Here is a 15,473-nt window from a genome sequence, read left to right as displayed (position 1 = left end):
TCCAGTCAAAGAGCCTGAGCTCTTGTTTTTTTTTAAATTCCTCACTAAGGATATTTTTCTACTTATTTTCAGATAGAGTGGGAGGGAGGGAGAGAGAGAGAGACAGAGAGAAACATCGATGTGATAGAGCTACATCGACTGGTTGCCCCCCACATGACCCAACCAGGGCAGGGGATGAATCGCAACCGAGGAATGTGCCCTTGACTGGAATCGAACCCGTGAGTCTTTGGTCTGTGGGCCGATGCTCTAACTGCTGAGTCAAACCAGTCAGGGCTCTTTCTAAAATTATTATTATTACTATTTTTTATCTTCACTCGAGGACATTTTTTACATTTGTCTTTAGATAGAGCGGGAGGGAGAGAGGGAGGAAAAGAGAGAAACATCGATGTGAGAGAGACACATCGAGTGGTTGTCACCCACACGACTCCAGCCAGGGCTGGGGACAAACTACAACCGAGGTACATGCCGTTAGAGAGAACCAAACCCGGGACTCTCTGGTCTAACTGGCCAGGGCTAAAATTATTAACAAATATTAATTTATACATCAGGCTCAAGAAGGGAAATCATATTCTGTCTCCTGGTGCAAACATGAGCATCACATTGCCATTTTCTGTCTGTTGTCCTTCAGGTGGCACGACATTGCCAACATGTCCCACAGCAAGTCCTTCTTCGCATTAGAGCTGGCCAACAAAGAGGAGACCATCCAGTTTCAAACTGTGAGTGGACGTTAGGAATCACGTGGACTTTATTTCTGGAAGTTAGCCAGTTAACATTTCTGTGTGTATGTTTCAGGGGTGGCTGGCATTAAAATTATATGTATTTTACAGTTTTCTAAAACATTGCAAAATTGTTTAACATTTTGTATTATAGTAGTTTTGTCATAATACATTTGGCAAAATTAGTTGCTCAGTAAATAGTGTTGAATGAATGAGTCCTTGGATTGATACTATCTGATCATGCTGGTTTCTAAATTAAATTCAAGGGACTAAATAGGGAAGAAAGTAAGCACTAGTATCTTACACTGTTGACCTCTCACGAGTTAACTCATGTTTGCACTTGCATTAGCTATTTCAATTTTTGAAACTCAGGGTGGCGCTTTATTCAGTGCATTCAAAATTTACTGTAATTACAATAGACAAAATAAGATACAAAAAATTTCTGCTTGAAGTAGCTAGGGAATGGATATCTGCTGGTTCAAATGAGTGCTGCTCAGAACCTAACACTTCTGGTCCTTCTAAAAGAGCTTCTTACATTGATTTACCTTTTAGGCTCTCAGGGCAACTAAAAGACCATATTTTAGAAAAAATAGTCACTGGTATAAAAAAAAAATCCAACTAAAATGTGTAAAGTGTGTGTTTCAAAAGGTGATTGCTATACAGTATACCACATGAAAAAAATTACTAAAATATATAATATGTATAAAATATGTAGCAGATATGTACAAAGTTTCATTTAAATTCATTATGTATAAATAAAGTATACTGAAGTTTATTTAGATTGTTTCACTTTCATATGCAATTACAAAAAAAAATAGCCAGTGACATGAGATAACTTCTGCGTAAAATTGCCGGTCAACAATGTATTAACCTTTCTACAGAGCCAGTCACTTATCAATAGAAATTATTTCACAGTTACTTGCTTTTGCTCCCTTGACAAAGGCATTTTTGAGTCACCGAGTCAAATGTTTTGTTTAAACATATCTTTGAGTTATCTGTCAAAAACTTGATATTTTCATAATTTTTGAATTCCTAAGTCATTTTGAAGCTGTTTAATACAAGACTCACAGTTAGAATATACTTTTTGTGTCTTCATCATTTAAATCCTAATTATAGCATTCCTGTGAAGACACAGTATTAGAAAATGAAAGAATCACAGTGTGTTAAAAGTGACTTGACATAATGTTATCCATTTATGTCTTGTCTTCAGATGAACTGGGTATCAAGGTGTAAATGTGTTTCATTTATTGTATGCATATTTTGTTTGCTAGGAAGACATGGAAACAGCAAAATACGTGTGGAGACTCTGCGTGGCGAGGCACAAGTTTTACAGGCTAAACCAGTGTAGCCTGTAAGTATATCTTGCCCATGGAAATTGTAGAAAATGATGAGCTTAGAAATTTTCATCTTCAGTTGTGTCATCTAGAAAGGCAAATTTTATGAAAAATGATGTTTTTATGATTTTTTTTATGATAAACTGTTGGCTTTTGCATGTGAAAATTGTACTTCTCAAAGTTTTAAGTTCATTTTGGCTTCAGACCCCTCCCTTCCTGCACCTGCTCTTCCCTGGCTGCCTGGACCCCACCCTCTCCTATTTTTCCTCTTTTTAGGCTGTTGCTTTTCACTCAGCTTTGCTGGTTTAATCCTCAGACCTCATCTCTATGTATGTGGTTCCTGGGGAGCCCACCTTGCCTCAGGTTAAAAATAGCATCTGTATGCTGAAAGCGCATCTGATTTACATCCAGCCCCATCCTCTCCCTGAGCACTTGATTCACACGTCCTTCTGCCTAGTTGACATCTCCAGTTTGGTACCTAAGAGGCACCTTAAAATTTTATTTTTTATTTTTTTTTTTACATTTAAAAAAAAAAATCCTCACCCAAGGATATTTTTCTATTTATCTTCAGATAGAGTGTGAGGGAGGGAGGGAGGGAGGGAGGGAGGGAGGGAGGGAGGGAGGGAGAGAGAGAGAGAGAGAGAGAGAGAGAAACATCGACATGAGAGGGACACATTGACTGGTTGCCTCCCGCATGACACCAATCAGGGCCGGGGATGAACCACAAATGAGCTATGTGCCCTTGACTGGAATTGAACCCGAGACTCATTGGTCTGCGGGCCGATGCTCTAACCACTGAGCAAAATTGACCAGGGTGAGGCACTTTAAATTAGGTGTGTCTAATACCAATCTCTTGATTTGCTCCTCTGCTTCCTGCCTCCAAACCTGCTTTTCCCTCTTCCCCATTTTGGCAGATGGCAGCACCCTATGCACGGGCCCCAACCTGTCTGATTCCTGCTTGAGTCCCGTTTCTCTTCCATCCACATCCAGTTCATCGGCAAGCTCTGCCTTCCAAACATACCTGCAATCTGACATCGTTGCCACCTGCTCTTCTCACAGTGTAGCGCCAGCTGCCACCGTCTCACTTGGCATATTTCAGTGGCCTCTGCCTCCATCGGTTTCTGTGCCTGCCCTGCCTGTAGCTTACTTTCCTGAGTCAGGCAGATGCTCTTAGTTTAACAGGAGTCAGATCCCATCACTCTTCTGAAATCTCCGTGTTGGCCTTCATTCCATCCTACTTTAAACACAAGGCTGTGTCTTCGGGCTGTTGCCTGGTTCCAGCCTTGTTTCCTTTACCCTCCCCCTTGCTTCCCTGTCCCAGCCACACGAGCATCTTCCTGGCCTGTGAACATGTTACACCCTCGGAGATGCTATACTTGCCCCTGTCTCTGCCTGAAATGCTCTTCTCCCATGTCCTCCCGTGCCTCCCCCTCATGCCATCACTGATCAGAAGTGCTCCTCTTCAGAGAGGCTGTTCCCGACTGCCTGTGTGTCCCCACTATTACTTGTCTGTCTTTGTCCCCATCTATGCACTTGGCACCACTTGAATTTGTGTGTGCGTTTATGTGCTTTCTTATTGTCTGTGTCCCCTCCCAGCAGGTAAGCTCCCAGCTATGCTCAGGACAGACACTCTTTCTGTCTCATTAACCCCTGTATTCTCAGTGCTGAGCAAGGGCCTGGCCCATGTTAGGCCTTGATGAACTGTTGAATGAGTCTATAGAAACCAGTGTTAGGAGCTCTGATTTGGGATGTCTGTGGTGCCTTAGGAGCCCTTAGGAGAAGGGTACCTAACCCAGAACCCTCCGGTGAGGAAGGGCTTCCCAGCAGAGTGACAGCTAAATTGTGACCTGGTTTCACTTCATCCCCACAACTTTTTTTTTTTTTTTTTAATTGTCCTCTCTCCTCTGGCCCTTTGCAGCCGCCTCCCATCTGTCCGCACCTGCCCGTCCCACCTGGCTCCAGCCAGTGTTCTGGTTGGATGAGCAAAAGAAGGTAGCACTGCTCTCAGAGTTACAGCTCAGGACCAGAGCTGAGCCTGTTTCTCTCCTCCACCCTTCCTCAGCTCCGGATTACTGTGATTCCCCCTCTGGGTTCCTCAGCCCAGCTGACCCTCGGTCCTGGCTCCCAGAGCCCATCAGCCCTTACAATGCAAATGCTTCTCGCAGCCCCAGGCCTTTGCTGGCATGCCCTTCCTCCTCTCCTCTCAGACTCGGTCATTCTTCAAGATCTGGTTTAAATGCAGCTGCCCTGGAATCCACCCTGCATTTTGTTTGCTTGGTTCTTGGTATCACGCTCCAAGTCCTGTTTTTTCCTACCACTTTCATAACAACAATCCTGATTCCGTAAATGCTTTCTCTGTGTCAAGCATTATGCTGAGAGCTTTCATCTCCTTTAATCTTCACAGGAACCCTGTTCGGTACAGCAATTATTGCCCTTTTGTGGGTGAAGGTACGGAGACTTAGAGACAGGAAGTGTTGTTCCCCTGCTGTGTACCTGGTGTTTGGGGACAGTGAGGCGACGGCCTCTGCTGTTAGCCACTGTGCAGACTTGAGTGTTCACGTCGGCTGCTTTTTTAATATGTTTGAGAGGCAGAGAGATGGAAACATGGACTGGCTGCCTCCTGCACGCCCCCTGCTGGGGATCAAGCCCCGAGCCGGCCTTGTGCTGGAATCGGCCAGGCTGCTGCTGGGATGCAGAAGCGGGTGTGGGCCTTGCCCGCTGGCTGGAGCTCCTCTGCTAATCTTCCTGCCCTGGGGCCTGGCCAGGAGCCTTGTGTGTGAGGCTCAGCAGCCCTGGAAGCCTGCGTGACACAGTGATGGCCCTGGGGGGAGAAGAGGCCTTTTGCTCCTTGTTGCCTTCCTTTTATTAGATTGTCAGTTGGAAAAAAAATATCTCAAAAGGACATTTTGTCCTTTTGGGACAGGAAGGAAAGACAGAGTGCTTTGTGTTTCCAGGGACCCAGGTGTGAAGAAAACCCCCAGTCAGGAGCAGACGTGCAGGCTCGGGAAAGAAAAGAGGGAATGACCAGGGGGATGCACGGAGCAGGACTGCCTCACGATGAGCACTTAGGCCCCTCTCCTCCCCTTCCTGCCCTGTTTTTATCTGAGTCCTCCTCTGGTCTGGTGATGGGGCTTTGGGAAGGCCTAACAGGCAGGGAGGAGCACCCCGCTTCCTTGTGGATGTGGGGAGCCTCTGCTTGCTGCCTGGCTTGGACTTCTGGGTGTATTTGTGGATGGCAGTGCTCCCCTGCTGGCCAGATTCAGGGGTGCTGCTTGTCCAGGGTAGTTGCATTTGGGGCTCCTCTGGGCTGGCGTGTTTACCCAGCCGTGTGTGGCATTATTTTTATGCAAAAGTGTGCTCTGAGATTCAAGGAGTAGATTTGCAGTCTGTTGGACCGTAGCCTTTTCATAAGTATAAAGCCTTTTATAAATTTAAGAGTATCCATAATATTGAGCCCTCACTACCTCTGTTCATTCTTTTGCTAGAAAAGAATGGAATAAAGCATAAGTAGAATCCCTTTCTAGTAGGCATCTATAGCCATTGGCATCACATTTTGTTTTTAATCTCTACATCTGGTAGATCATGGAAGTCCATTCCCATGAAGTGGTCCCATGTGAGTATTCATGATGGCTGATACCCATGTCATTCTGTGGGAAACAAGTATGTTTCATCGTGAGCACTTGTTCCCCTGGTGAAGTAAAGAAATCCTGAGATTTTTTTTCTTTTAGTCCTTACTGGAGGATGATATTTTTCTATTTATCTTCAGATAGAGTGGGAGGGAGAGAGAGGGAGAAAAAGGGAGAGAGAGAGACAGAGAGAGAGAGAGAGAGAGAAACATTGACATGAGAGGGACACATCGACTTGTTGCCTCCCGCACGACCCCAACCAGGACTGGGGATGAACTGCAACCAAGGCACATGCCCTTGGCCAAAATCGAACCTGTGACTCATTGGTCCTCAGGCTGATGCTCCACCGCTGAGCCAAACCGGCCAGGGAAATTCTGAGCTTTTTGATAGGAAATAAAATGGAAAATGACTTTAATTTTTATGGTCTTTTCTCTTAAGGCTCTGAGCCTAGACAAGTATCAGTAGACTTGTTCCCATGGTCCAGATGGGTGGGCTCCATCGGGCTGGGCCCTCAATGAGACTGCAGCGGGCCTGGACCGGCAGGGATCCTGGACGTCCGGCTCAGGCCGAGGCCAGCAGCCGCTCAGGAGACAAATGCTGTTTGCACAGAAAGGGGACTGCTCTCCTTGAGTGTCCTTCCTCCACTTTTACTTATTTATTTTTACTTTTATTTTACTGTAATACGTATCTCTATGAAGATTTTTCTTAAATAACAATGAATGTGGACCACCTTAATCCTATTAGTAAAATGAGATTAAGATCCAAACACCTCTTTCTTTCTTTTTTAAAATTAGTAATTAATTTATTTTTGTTACAGATGTCTCTCCTTTTTCCCCTGTTGACACCCTCCTCCTGATCCCACCCCACCCCCCTCCACTTTTAAACAAGGTACATTAGGTAACAGAATCATCTTATGTTACTCAGGTCTTAAAAATGGTAGATGTTGCCCTGTCCGGTTTGGCTCAGCGGTGGAGTGTCAGCCTGCAGACCAAAGGGTCACAGGTTCAATTCTGGTCAAGGTCAGGTACCTCGGTTGCGATTTGATCTCTGGCCCCGGTTGGGGTCGTGCGGGAGGCAACCAATCGATGTGTCTCTCTCACATCCATGTTTCTCTCCCTCCCTCCCACTCTATCTGAAAATCAATGGAAAAATCTTCAGGTGAAGATTAAAAACAAAAGTTAGATAACAACAATCTTTTAGTGTTTTAATTTATTAAACAGGATAACGGGACCTTAATATTCCTTTAGGGTTGAATTAGGAAGTCATTGGGTCAGTAACTTCTTCCAACCCCTCTCCACCTCCCCAGCCCCAGAACTGGTCATGCTACAGTCAGCCTCTGGGAGTCCTCTGTGGAAAAAGCCCAGGGAGGACAAGGAATCTTAGGTTCTTGGCTTAGGAGGCTGTTCTCTTCCCTCTCTGTGGAGGGGAGGAGAGGATGGGATCCCAAAACATGGAAAGCCAAGAGCTAGACGTTTCGACGGACTTTCTCTCAAGGTGGAGGTTGGATTTCAGCGACCAGCAAGCTGCTTGCTGAGCGTGGTGAAAGGGTTGGTGTGTGTTCCCTGCATTCAGGGCTGTCAGTGAGCACAGCAGCCGTGTCCGCCTGTGTTCTGGAGACTTTGGGGATCAGGAGATTGACTGGAGAAGGCCCTATCTGGGGAGGAGGGTAGGGTTACCCCACTTCTTCTAGGCCTACTACAGGATTGAAGACACTATGAGAGCCTGGAAGAAGGCCGAGGAACCCCTATTCCATTCGAGGAAAGTCATAGAGACTAAACTTTTTAGGTATTTCCACCATCTGACGCATTTTTTTTTTTTTTTAATTCTCACCTGATATTTTTATGTTTATCTTCAGACAGAGTGGGAAGGGGGGAGAGAGAGAGAGAGAAACATCGATGTGAGAGAGAGACAGCGATTAGTTGCCACCTGCACGACCCCAACCGGGGCTGGGGATGAACTGCAACCGAGATATGTGCCCTTGGCTGGAATTGAACCTGGGACTCCCTGGTCTGCAGGCTGATGCTCTAACCACTTAGCGAAACCAGCCAGGGCCACGACGTTTTTTTTCCATTAGAATATCATTCCTCTGCATTGGCCATACATCTATAGGAAAGAAGTTCGCAAAGCAAAACTCAGACCACTCTTCTAAGTATGAGCCCAACTGCCAATGCTTAGTAGTAAGTCTCACTTGAGTCCTCAGTGTGTGATTTGTCCAACAAACATCGAGGGCTTTCTGGGCCAGGCACCAGCAACACTGACCTGGGCTCCTGCCTCCATGGAGCTTACAAATCAGGCTTGGGGAGGGGCGTACAGACAAATAATCAATTGTCAGGAGCCTGCCTCAGAAAGCGGACAGACCAGCCCCGTTCAAATGCTGATTCTGCTACTTATTTTCCACGTGACCGGGAGTAATTTACTTAATCTAAGTATCAGTTTCTTCATCTGTGAAATCAGTAATCACCGTCCTCCCTCACGGGGTGGGTTTGGGTTCCACGCGGTGATCACGTACAGACTTCAGCCTTGTTTCAGCAACTGCGGTCGCTTGTCTCCCTTGGGCCAGCAGCCTTGTCTTGTTCTGTCTTCTCCCGTGCACACATCCCAGTGAGTTTTCCCAGGAGTCCTTCACCTGTCTGTTCTTAGCGGCAACCATCAATCAGCATTGTAAATGGCCCCCAGAGTCAGGAATACACAACCCACAGGTTGCACCATTTCCTCTTGTGTGCTGAGTTCGGGACAGCCGATTTCACAGTACACGCATTGGCGAGCACTCGGGCATGAAGAAAGAGGAGGTTAGAACACGAGAGCCGTGGTGAGACTGACTCCGCCAGTTTGGCAGGAGGAGGAGGTACCCGCATGTTAGTGGTCGGCAGGAGCGGCGTCTGCAGTGGGCAGTGTCGCCGGCATGCTGGGCGCTGCTGGCCAGGCGCCAAGATTGACAGCGCGTGGGGGAGTTGCTGCCTGTGTCCTACGTTCTGCGGCCCTGGATTTTATGTTGAACACGCTTAAGCTGATTTTTGCTGCAGGCCAGGCAACTCTGGACATGCTGCTGGAGGATCTATCAGCAGTTCTTTCTCCCCATGTCTGAATTTCGAGTTTATACTGCTTTAAAACGTCAGTCCATTTCAGTGAGTCTCTGGGCTAACGATACACTTCAAAGGACCGATTTGCTTAAGCCTAGCCCTGACCATGGAGAGGGAGCCAAGGTGAAGTAAATTTCAAGGCTGCAAAATGCAGTGTCTTCAAATTCTGGATACAGGTTTTAGGAATATATTAACATACAGTTAAGGACTATTTAAAAACAACACCAACACCCAGACGCACCCTCCTGGCTTGTTTCTAGGAGGCCTCCTTCTTGACCAACACGTATGATATTTTACCAGTTGACAGGCACCTTTGCAGTCCAGCAGAGGCCGAACCTATTTTATTGTTGAGTAGCATAAACACGGGCAGAATGGAGTATCCTTTGGAAAAGAGACAGCTATTCATCAACAGGCTTATTACATTCCAAAGCTAATGAAAGTTATTACAGAAAGCATTTAATTTTTAAAAGGCATCCAGTAAAAGCAGTTGTAGTCACCTGATGTTAAGCTAATGGACAGGGTTTGAATGTAAGATATGAGTTGCTAGAGTACGAAGAATGTTATGAGACATGAGGCTTGATGTTATGGGACATGTGCTGATTAAATGGTGTGAGTGTTCACTTGGTGATTGTGGATTTTCTCGTCATTAGTCCTTAGAGCACTATAACCAAAGGTCACAAAATATATTTTTGTAATCAGTAATTACATGTCTCATAAGCTCATGTGCCAGAAGCAGATGGCGAAAGGTTTTTTAAAAAGTGCTTTGACCAAATTATGTAAGTCACCAACAAAGCCAAGAATCCTTAGTGTTTAGGTTCCTAGATCTTACTTTTGACGAAACTGACCACATAGAAACAAAAAAATACCTGCCTGTGTTTCAAAACGATAGGATTCCAACTGCGCTTTTCTGTTTCTTGTTCCCTCTTGGACCTGATTTTATTCAGAGACAGGACTTTTGCAAATAGTTTAAACTCTCAGATTATCTGATGTCAGTTGACCCTCCTTAATATTCTCAGTGCTTTTTAAAAAGTACATTGAGAACCAGAGAAGTTTCTTGAAAGCAAGGTAAACGGGTTTACCGCAGGCCCACTAAACTGATTTTCCTACTTTTTTGCTTTCCTTAACTTAGTTCCTTAGAAGAAATATAGGTTCTTAAATTACCAGAGTTATAAATTGATCTCTTCATTACGTTTGTAGTGTGTTAATGAAACAAATTTTTAATTAAAGGCAGTTTCTGTGGCTGCTGGCTCTCGGGCTGGCAGCGGATGGCCACCCCGTGGGAGTGTTGATGAGCGTGGTCAGCGCTGACTGAGCCAGGCCCATAGCAGTGCATTTGGAGCTTTGCTTCCTCTGGGATGACTCTGTGGGTGGCCTGGCCTCACCTCACCTCTTTCCCCCTCTGCTTATGGTCACTGCAGCGGCTTTTCCCGGATGGACCAGGGGAAGTTACCCCTGCCGGCCCGTCTGGGAGTCCGGGCAGCTGATGCTCCCTGAGAAGGCTGAGCCCCTGAAGTGGTCAGAGGGGTCTGGGCAGCAGCAAGGGGCCGAGGCCCGTAGGGAGAGACTCTCCTTCCTTGTCTCAGATTTATGATGGGATTGCTTTCTCTTTTTGCTTTGGAACTTTTATCATTTTACCTTCTTATTAATTTATTTTGGTATTATTAGGAAGATTGTGTGGTTGAGTGTATATGTGTGTTCTTCTCAAAGACGTGTCTTATTTTACAGGCAAACTCCAACGGTCACAGTGAACCTGATTAGGAGGAGGTCTTCTTCCAGAATGTCTCTGGTAAGAAAGAGGGAAAACCTCGATTACTGTTCTTCTTTTAGTGATGTCGTCTTCCTTAATAAACTAGGCTTGTGGTAGTGTTAGTTTTTAGTTTGAACCACGAAAGTGTGTCGGTATTTGGTGTTTTTTGGCAAAGAAGTGGTGATTTTTTTTTTCCATAGGTTAAGCCCAATATCGATATGATATTTATTATATTATACATTTTAAATATTAGATCCAGCCTAATATTTAAAATGTTGACTATTAACTAAGAGTAATCAGAAGTTAGTAGATATTTAAAATTTTGGACAATCTTGCCTAGTAAGATTAAATATATACAAACTTCTTATATTCAAGTGTTTATATACGAATTCAGGAGATTTTTGTGTATTCCTCCTTGCTCCGAACTCTGTGGACACGGCACGTTTTCTTGTGCCTGACATCCGAGCCGGGCGCTTGGCATTGCCACCCTGGGAAACGGTGGGGGTGGCACACGCAGCCAGAGCTGTTTGCCTTGCATGTGTTGGGCTTGTGACTCCTGCAGGGTTTTTCAGTGGAGAGAAAGAAGCCAGCAGAAGTGACGTGTGACCTCGGCATTGTGTTCTAACCCTGTCTCCAACTTGCCGTTTCTCAGCCGAAACCTCAGCCCTATGTGATGCCGCCCCCACCCCCGCTGCATTATAACGGGCATTATACAGAGCCGTACACTTCTTCTCAAGGTAAGGGGCCCTGTTTCTCTGTTTCTCAAGTGCTTTACAAAATGATTACAATTTGATAAATGTTGAGGATCTGGAAATCATGAAGCCAGTATAATTTCTGGCTGAGGTGACGTCCAAAATTGCTGTCATGATGAGAGCCGTGCTAGGTTCGTGGAGGATGCCTGTATCCGGCTTCTTGCACGTGCGTAGAGAATCCGCAGCACAGGAGTCCTCCTTTACCCACGCACATGTTCCAGGACCCCCGTGGATGCCGGGACCGCGGAGAGTACTGAACCCTGTGTGTACCATGCTTTTTCCTATACATACATGGGCACGATAAAGTTTGATTTATGAATTAGACACAGTAAGAGATGAACAAGGACTAATAATAAAATGGAACAATCATGACAGTATGCCGTAATAGAAGTTATGTGAACGTGCTCTCTCCTTCTTTCTCCCCAAATATCCGGAATTTTCAGTTTAATATTTTTGGACCATGGTTGAGTGTGGGTAAATGCAACTGCGGCAAGCAAAATCACGGATAAAGGGGGGACTACTGTATTAAATGTTTAAAAAATTACATTTATGGAGGTAACATTGGTTAATAACATAACTTTCAGGTGTACAACATTATAATTTGGTATCTGTATACTCAAATGTGTGCCCACCCCCCAAAATCTAGTTTCCTTATGTTGCCATATATTTGACCCACGTTACCTACTTTGCCCTCCCCCACCCCTCTTCCCCTCTGGGAACCACCATTCTGTTGTCTATATCTGTGAGTTTGTTTTTTTTAGTTTGTATGTTCCTTTGTTTTATATTCCACAGAAGAGTGAAATCAGATGGCTTTTATCCTTTTCTGACTGACTTCTCTTAGCATAATACCCTCAAGATTCATTCATGTTGCCACATATGGTCATACTTTATTCTTTTTATGGCTGAGTAGTATTCCATTGTGCATTTGTACCACCTGTTCTCTGTCCATTCATACATCAGTGGACACTTAGGTTGTTTCCATGTCTTGGCTATTGTAAATAATGCTGCTGTGGACATAGAGTGCAGGTATATCTCCATGAATTAGTATTTTCATATATTTTTGTAGATACCCAGAAGAAGAATCGCTGGATCATATGTGTTACATTTTGATGCTCACGTGATCCCGAGCTGGCCCCTTGGCTCCTCGGCCACTGGGTTGCTGTGATGTCCTGTTAATGCCCCGCCGTTAGCTTTCTCTGAGTCCTCGCTTTCCGGTGCCCGACGTCTCAGGTGCACCCTGTTTTCCCTGCCTGAGGCCTTGCCGTTGCGGAGGTTTCAACATTTCACTTGTTGAAATTTATTTCTCTTTTTCACTTGATTAGTATAGGGAGCTGTGTTTAAGAAAGTGCTTCCAAAGCCGAATCTCAAGCATCCATTGAACATTTACTCTCTCCTTTGCCCACAAGGATCTACTGTAGAGGCCAAGGAACTTGAGCAGAGAAGTCATTCCACATCTTAAGCTTAGAATCTAAGAGCTGGGGATAAGACAAGTACACAACTAACTTCAGTACAAAGAGAACATGCTTGTTTTGATGAGCGAGAGCAAGGAGCTCTGTGCTGTTCAGTGGAAGAATGAGTCTCCTCGCGTTGGGGAGATTGAAAAGGGCTTTCTGGGCCTCAGGCGGGGGGGTACCTGCCACTGCTGGTTTGGGAGCACAGCGTGAGGAGAAGGGTGTTTGGGGAGGAAAGTGGTCCAGTGAGTTCACACGGAGCAGGACTGATGCCCGAGGGGACAGAGGTGGGTGGACGGAAACGCTTGTGCCCTTGTGCCGGGCTGGGTGGTAAAGACGAGAATTTCCGCGCCCTGAGGTGGCAGTAGGGGAGCAGCGCTTTGGGGTGTGGACTCGGGGCGTGTCCACCTTGGGATGATTTTCCTCTCACTGTCCTCTCCTCGCACCCTACCCTCGCCGGGTTGGGGACCTGCCCTCGTACTCCTGGGAAGAGGCTCTTCACTTCGAGTTGTTAGTGTTTCCTTCCTACTCATTTCTTTTCTTGGGTCCACAAACATGCCAATATTTTTTCGTCTCTTCTCTCTTCCAACCACGGTTTGATTTTTTTCCCTTTCCTTTTTCATCCCCTTCTTCTGAGGGATGCCTGTGTGCTGCTGCTGGTTGCTTACCCGTTTACTCCCCCTCTGCTCAACACCCCTGGGCCCCCAGCACCCACACATCCTCCGTACTGTCAGCGTCCAGCGTCCAGATTTTCCTGGAAAATCTCGGGGTGCTGCCTTCGCCCTCCTCCTGCACCGTCAGTGTACACCGCTCCGATGTCTGTCCCTTGTGGCCTCCTCCCTGTGCAGGCTCGTCCACGTTTCAGATTTCACCAAGGATGAGCACCCGATCTGTACTTCCCACCTCTTCCTCACACCTGTGCGCCAGCCCCACGGTTCCAGGCCTGCTGGTGGCCATGCAGGCGGGGAGCTGCAGGGGGTCCGATCCTCACGGTTCCAGGCCTGCTATGGCCATGCAGGTGGGGAGCTGCGGCGGGTCCGATCCTCACGGTTCCAGGCCTGCTGGTGGCCATGCAGGCGGGGAGCTGCAGGGGGTCCGATCCTCACGGTTCCAGGCCTGCCGGTGGCCATGCAGGCGGGGAGCTGCGGCGGGTCCGATCCTCACGGTTCCAGGCCTGCTGGTGGCCATGCAGGCGGGGAGCTGCAGGGGGTCCGATCCTCATGGTTCCAGGCCTGCTATGGCCATGCAGGTGGGGAGCTGAGGCGGGTTCGATCCTCACGGTTCCAGGCCTGCTATGGCCATGCAGGCGGGGAGCTGCGGCGGGTCCGGTCCCAGCAGAGGGCCTGGCTGTGATAAGCACTCAGCAGTATTACTGGCTATCACACTTGCTGAGCATTGACTGAAGTACCAAATTTGATCCCTTTCCCACGTTCCTGCATCTTTACCGTGAAGTCCCTCTCCTGGTTGCTTGGATTCCAAACTGCATGTAATTTTTCTTTTCTGCCCTCAACTTGCAGTCAGTTACAAATCCTATGGCCTCTGCCCTGGCTGGTTCAGCTCAGTGGTTAGAGCGCCGGCCCGCGGACCGGAGATCATGGGTTCAATTCCTGGTCAAGGGCATGGACCTGGGTTACAGAGTCAACCCCCAGCCCTGGTTGGATGTGTTTCACATTAATGTTTCTCTTTGTCTCTCTTCCTCCCTTCCTCCCGCTGTATCTAAAAAAAAATCAATGGAAAAATATCCTTGGGTGAGGATTAACAGCAACAACCAAAATCCTATGGCCTCTAACTTCATATAATAATAATATCTCTTCTTCTTCCTCCTCCCCCTGAACCTGAAGCAGTCCGCTTCTTTCTAAACCTCTCACCACCGCTCATGTCCCAGGCGCTGACACCTTCAGTGTCCAGTCTCCCAGGCTCGTCACAGCTCCCTGATGGCCTTCCCTTGCCTGGTGTTCACCCCACGACACTCCCTCGTGCTGCTTTTCCAGTCTTATTTTCACCGTTCCTGACTCCTCTCCAGCTACCTGAGGCCCAGCCACACTGAGCGTGGCCTTGGGAGGGTCTCCGCTTGGCCCTTGCTGCTGTCACCCAAATGCCCTTGTCCCCCGGCCCCTCCCGCCCACATGCTCGCCCGGTCGGGATGGGATGGGTTGTGCTGTGGGAACAAGCAGTTCTAAGTGCTCCATGGCTCACACAGGTGAGGTTACTTCTTGCTAGGTACCTGGCCTTCCTGCACTGGCCGGAGGCCCCTGCTTCCGTCGGGAATGCTGCTGGCCAGGAAGGCAGGGGAGGAGAGCATGGAAGCTGGTTGTCAACCTGTGCTCGTGTTCCCCTGACCATCTCTAGTCCCTGGCGATGCCTGGGCGCCAGAGGTGAGGCAGCATAACCCTGTGTGCGCTCGGACGCGGACCCGCTACTGGCGAAAGCTGGGTGTGCCTCCCCCTCGCCCCCATCCCTTAAGGCCTCCAAGGCCGCATCTTCTGTGAGGTGGTCCTTGATCTCCTCTTCTCTGTCCCCATCAACACGGCCCTTCTACTTGACTGGACTCCAGTCATCCCCCCGTCAGCTCTTAGCAAAGTGTTTTACACACGCGGGCTCACAAATGGATGTCTGTGGGGTGCACAGAGGAGCCTGGAGGCAGGGAGAGCGGGGGGTGGGGTGGTGCTCGTCCAGACAGGCTGCCGCGAGGGCCTGAGCGCTGCCGGCACAGAGAAGAGGAGGCTCCCGACTCCGATTGCACGTGTTCCAGGTGTGGGAAGAGTCC

General features: G+C 47.5%; 1 protein-coding gene across 1 annotated transcript in view; it reads left to right on the top strand.

Moving 5' to 3' along the window:
• The window catches only part of PTPN21 (protein tyrosine phosphatase non-receptor type 21), a 70,472-nt gene that overhangs the window by 39,789 nt on the left and 15,210 nt on the right, over window positions 1-15,473 (top strand). Inside the window, exons 9-12 of the mRNA XM_036276166.1 lie at window positions 629-716; window positions 1,988-2,067; window positions 10,482-10,542; window positions 11,156-11,240. Coding sequence (XP_036132059.1) covers window positions 629-716; window positions 1,988-2,067; window positions 10,482-10,542; window positions 11,156-11,240 — 314 coding nt within the window. The remainder of the gene's footprint in view (window positions 1-628; window positions 717-1,987; window positions 2,068-10,481; window positions 10,543-11,155; window positions 11,241-15,473) is intronic.

The sequence above is a fragment of the Molossus molossus genome, unplaced genomic scaffold (assembly GCF_014108415.1).
Source record: "Molossus molossus isolate mMolMol1 unplaced genomic scaffold, mMolMol1.p scaffold_m16_p_1, whole genome shotgun sequence".
Taxonomy (NCBI): domain Eukaryota; kingdom Metazoa; phylum Chordata; class Mammalia; order Chiroptera; family Molossidae; genus Molossus; species Molossus molossus.
This window is presented reverse-complemented; position numbering and strand designations above follow the sequence as displayed.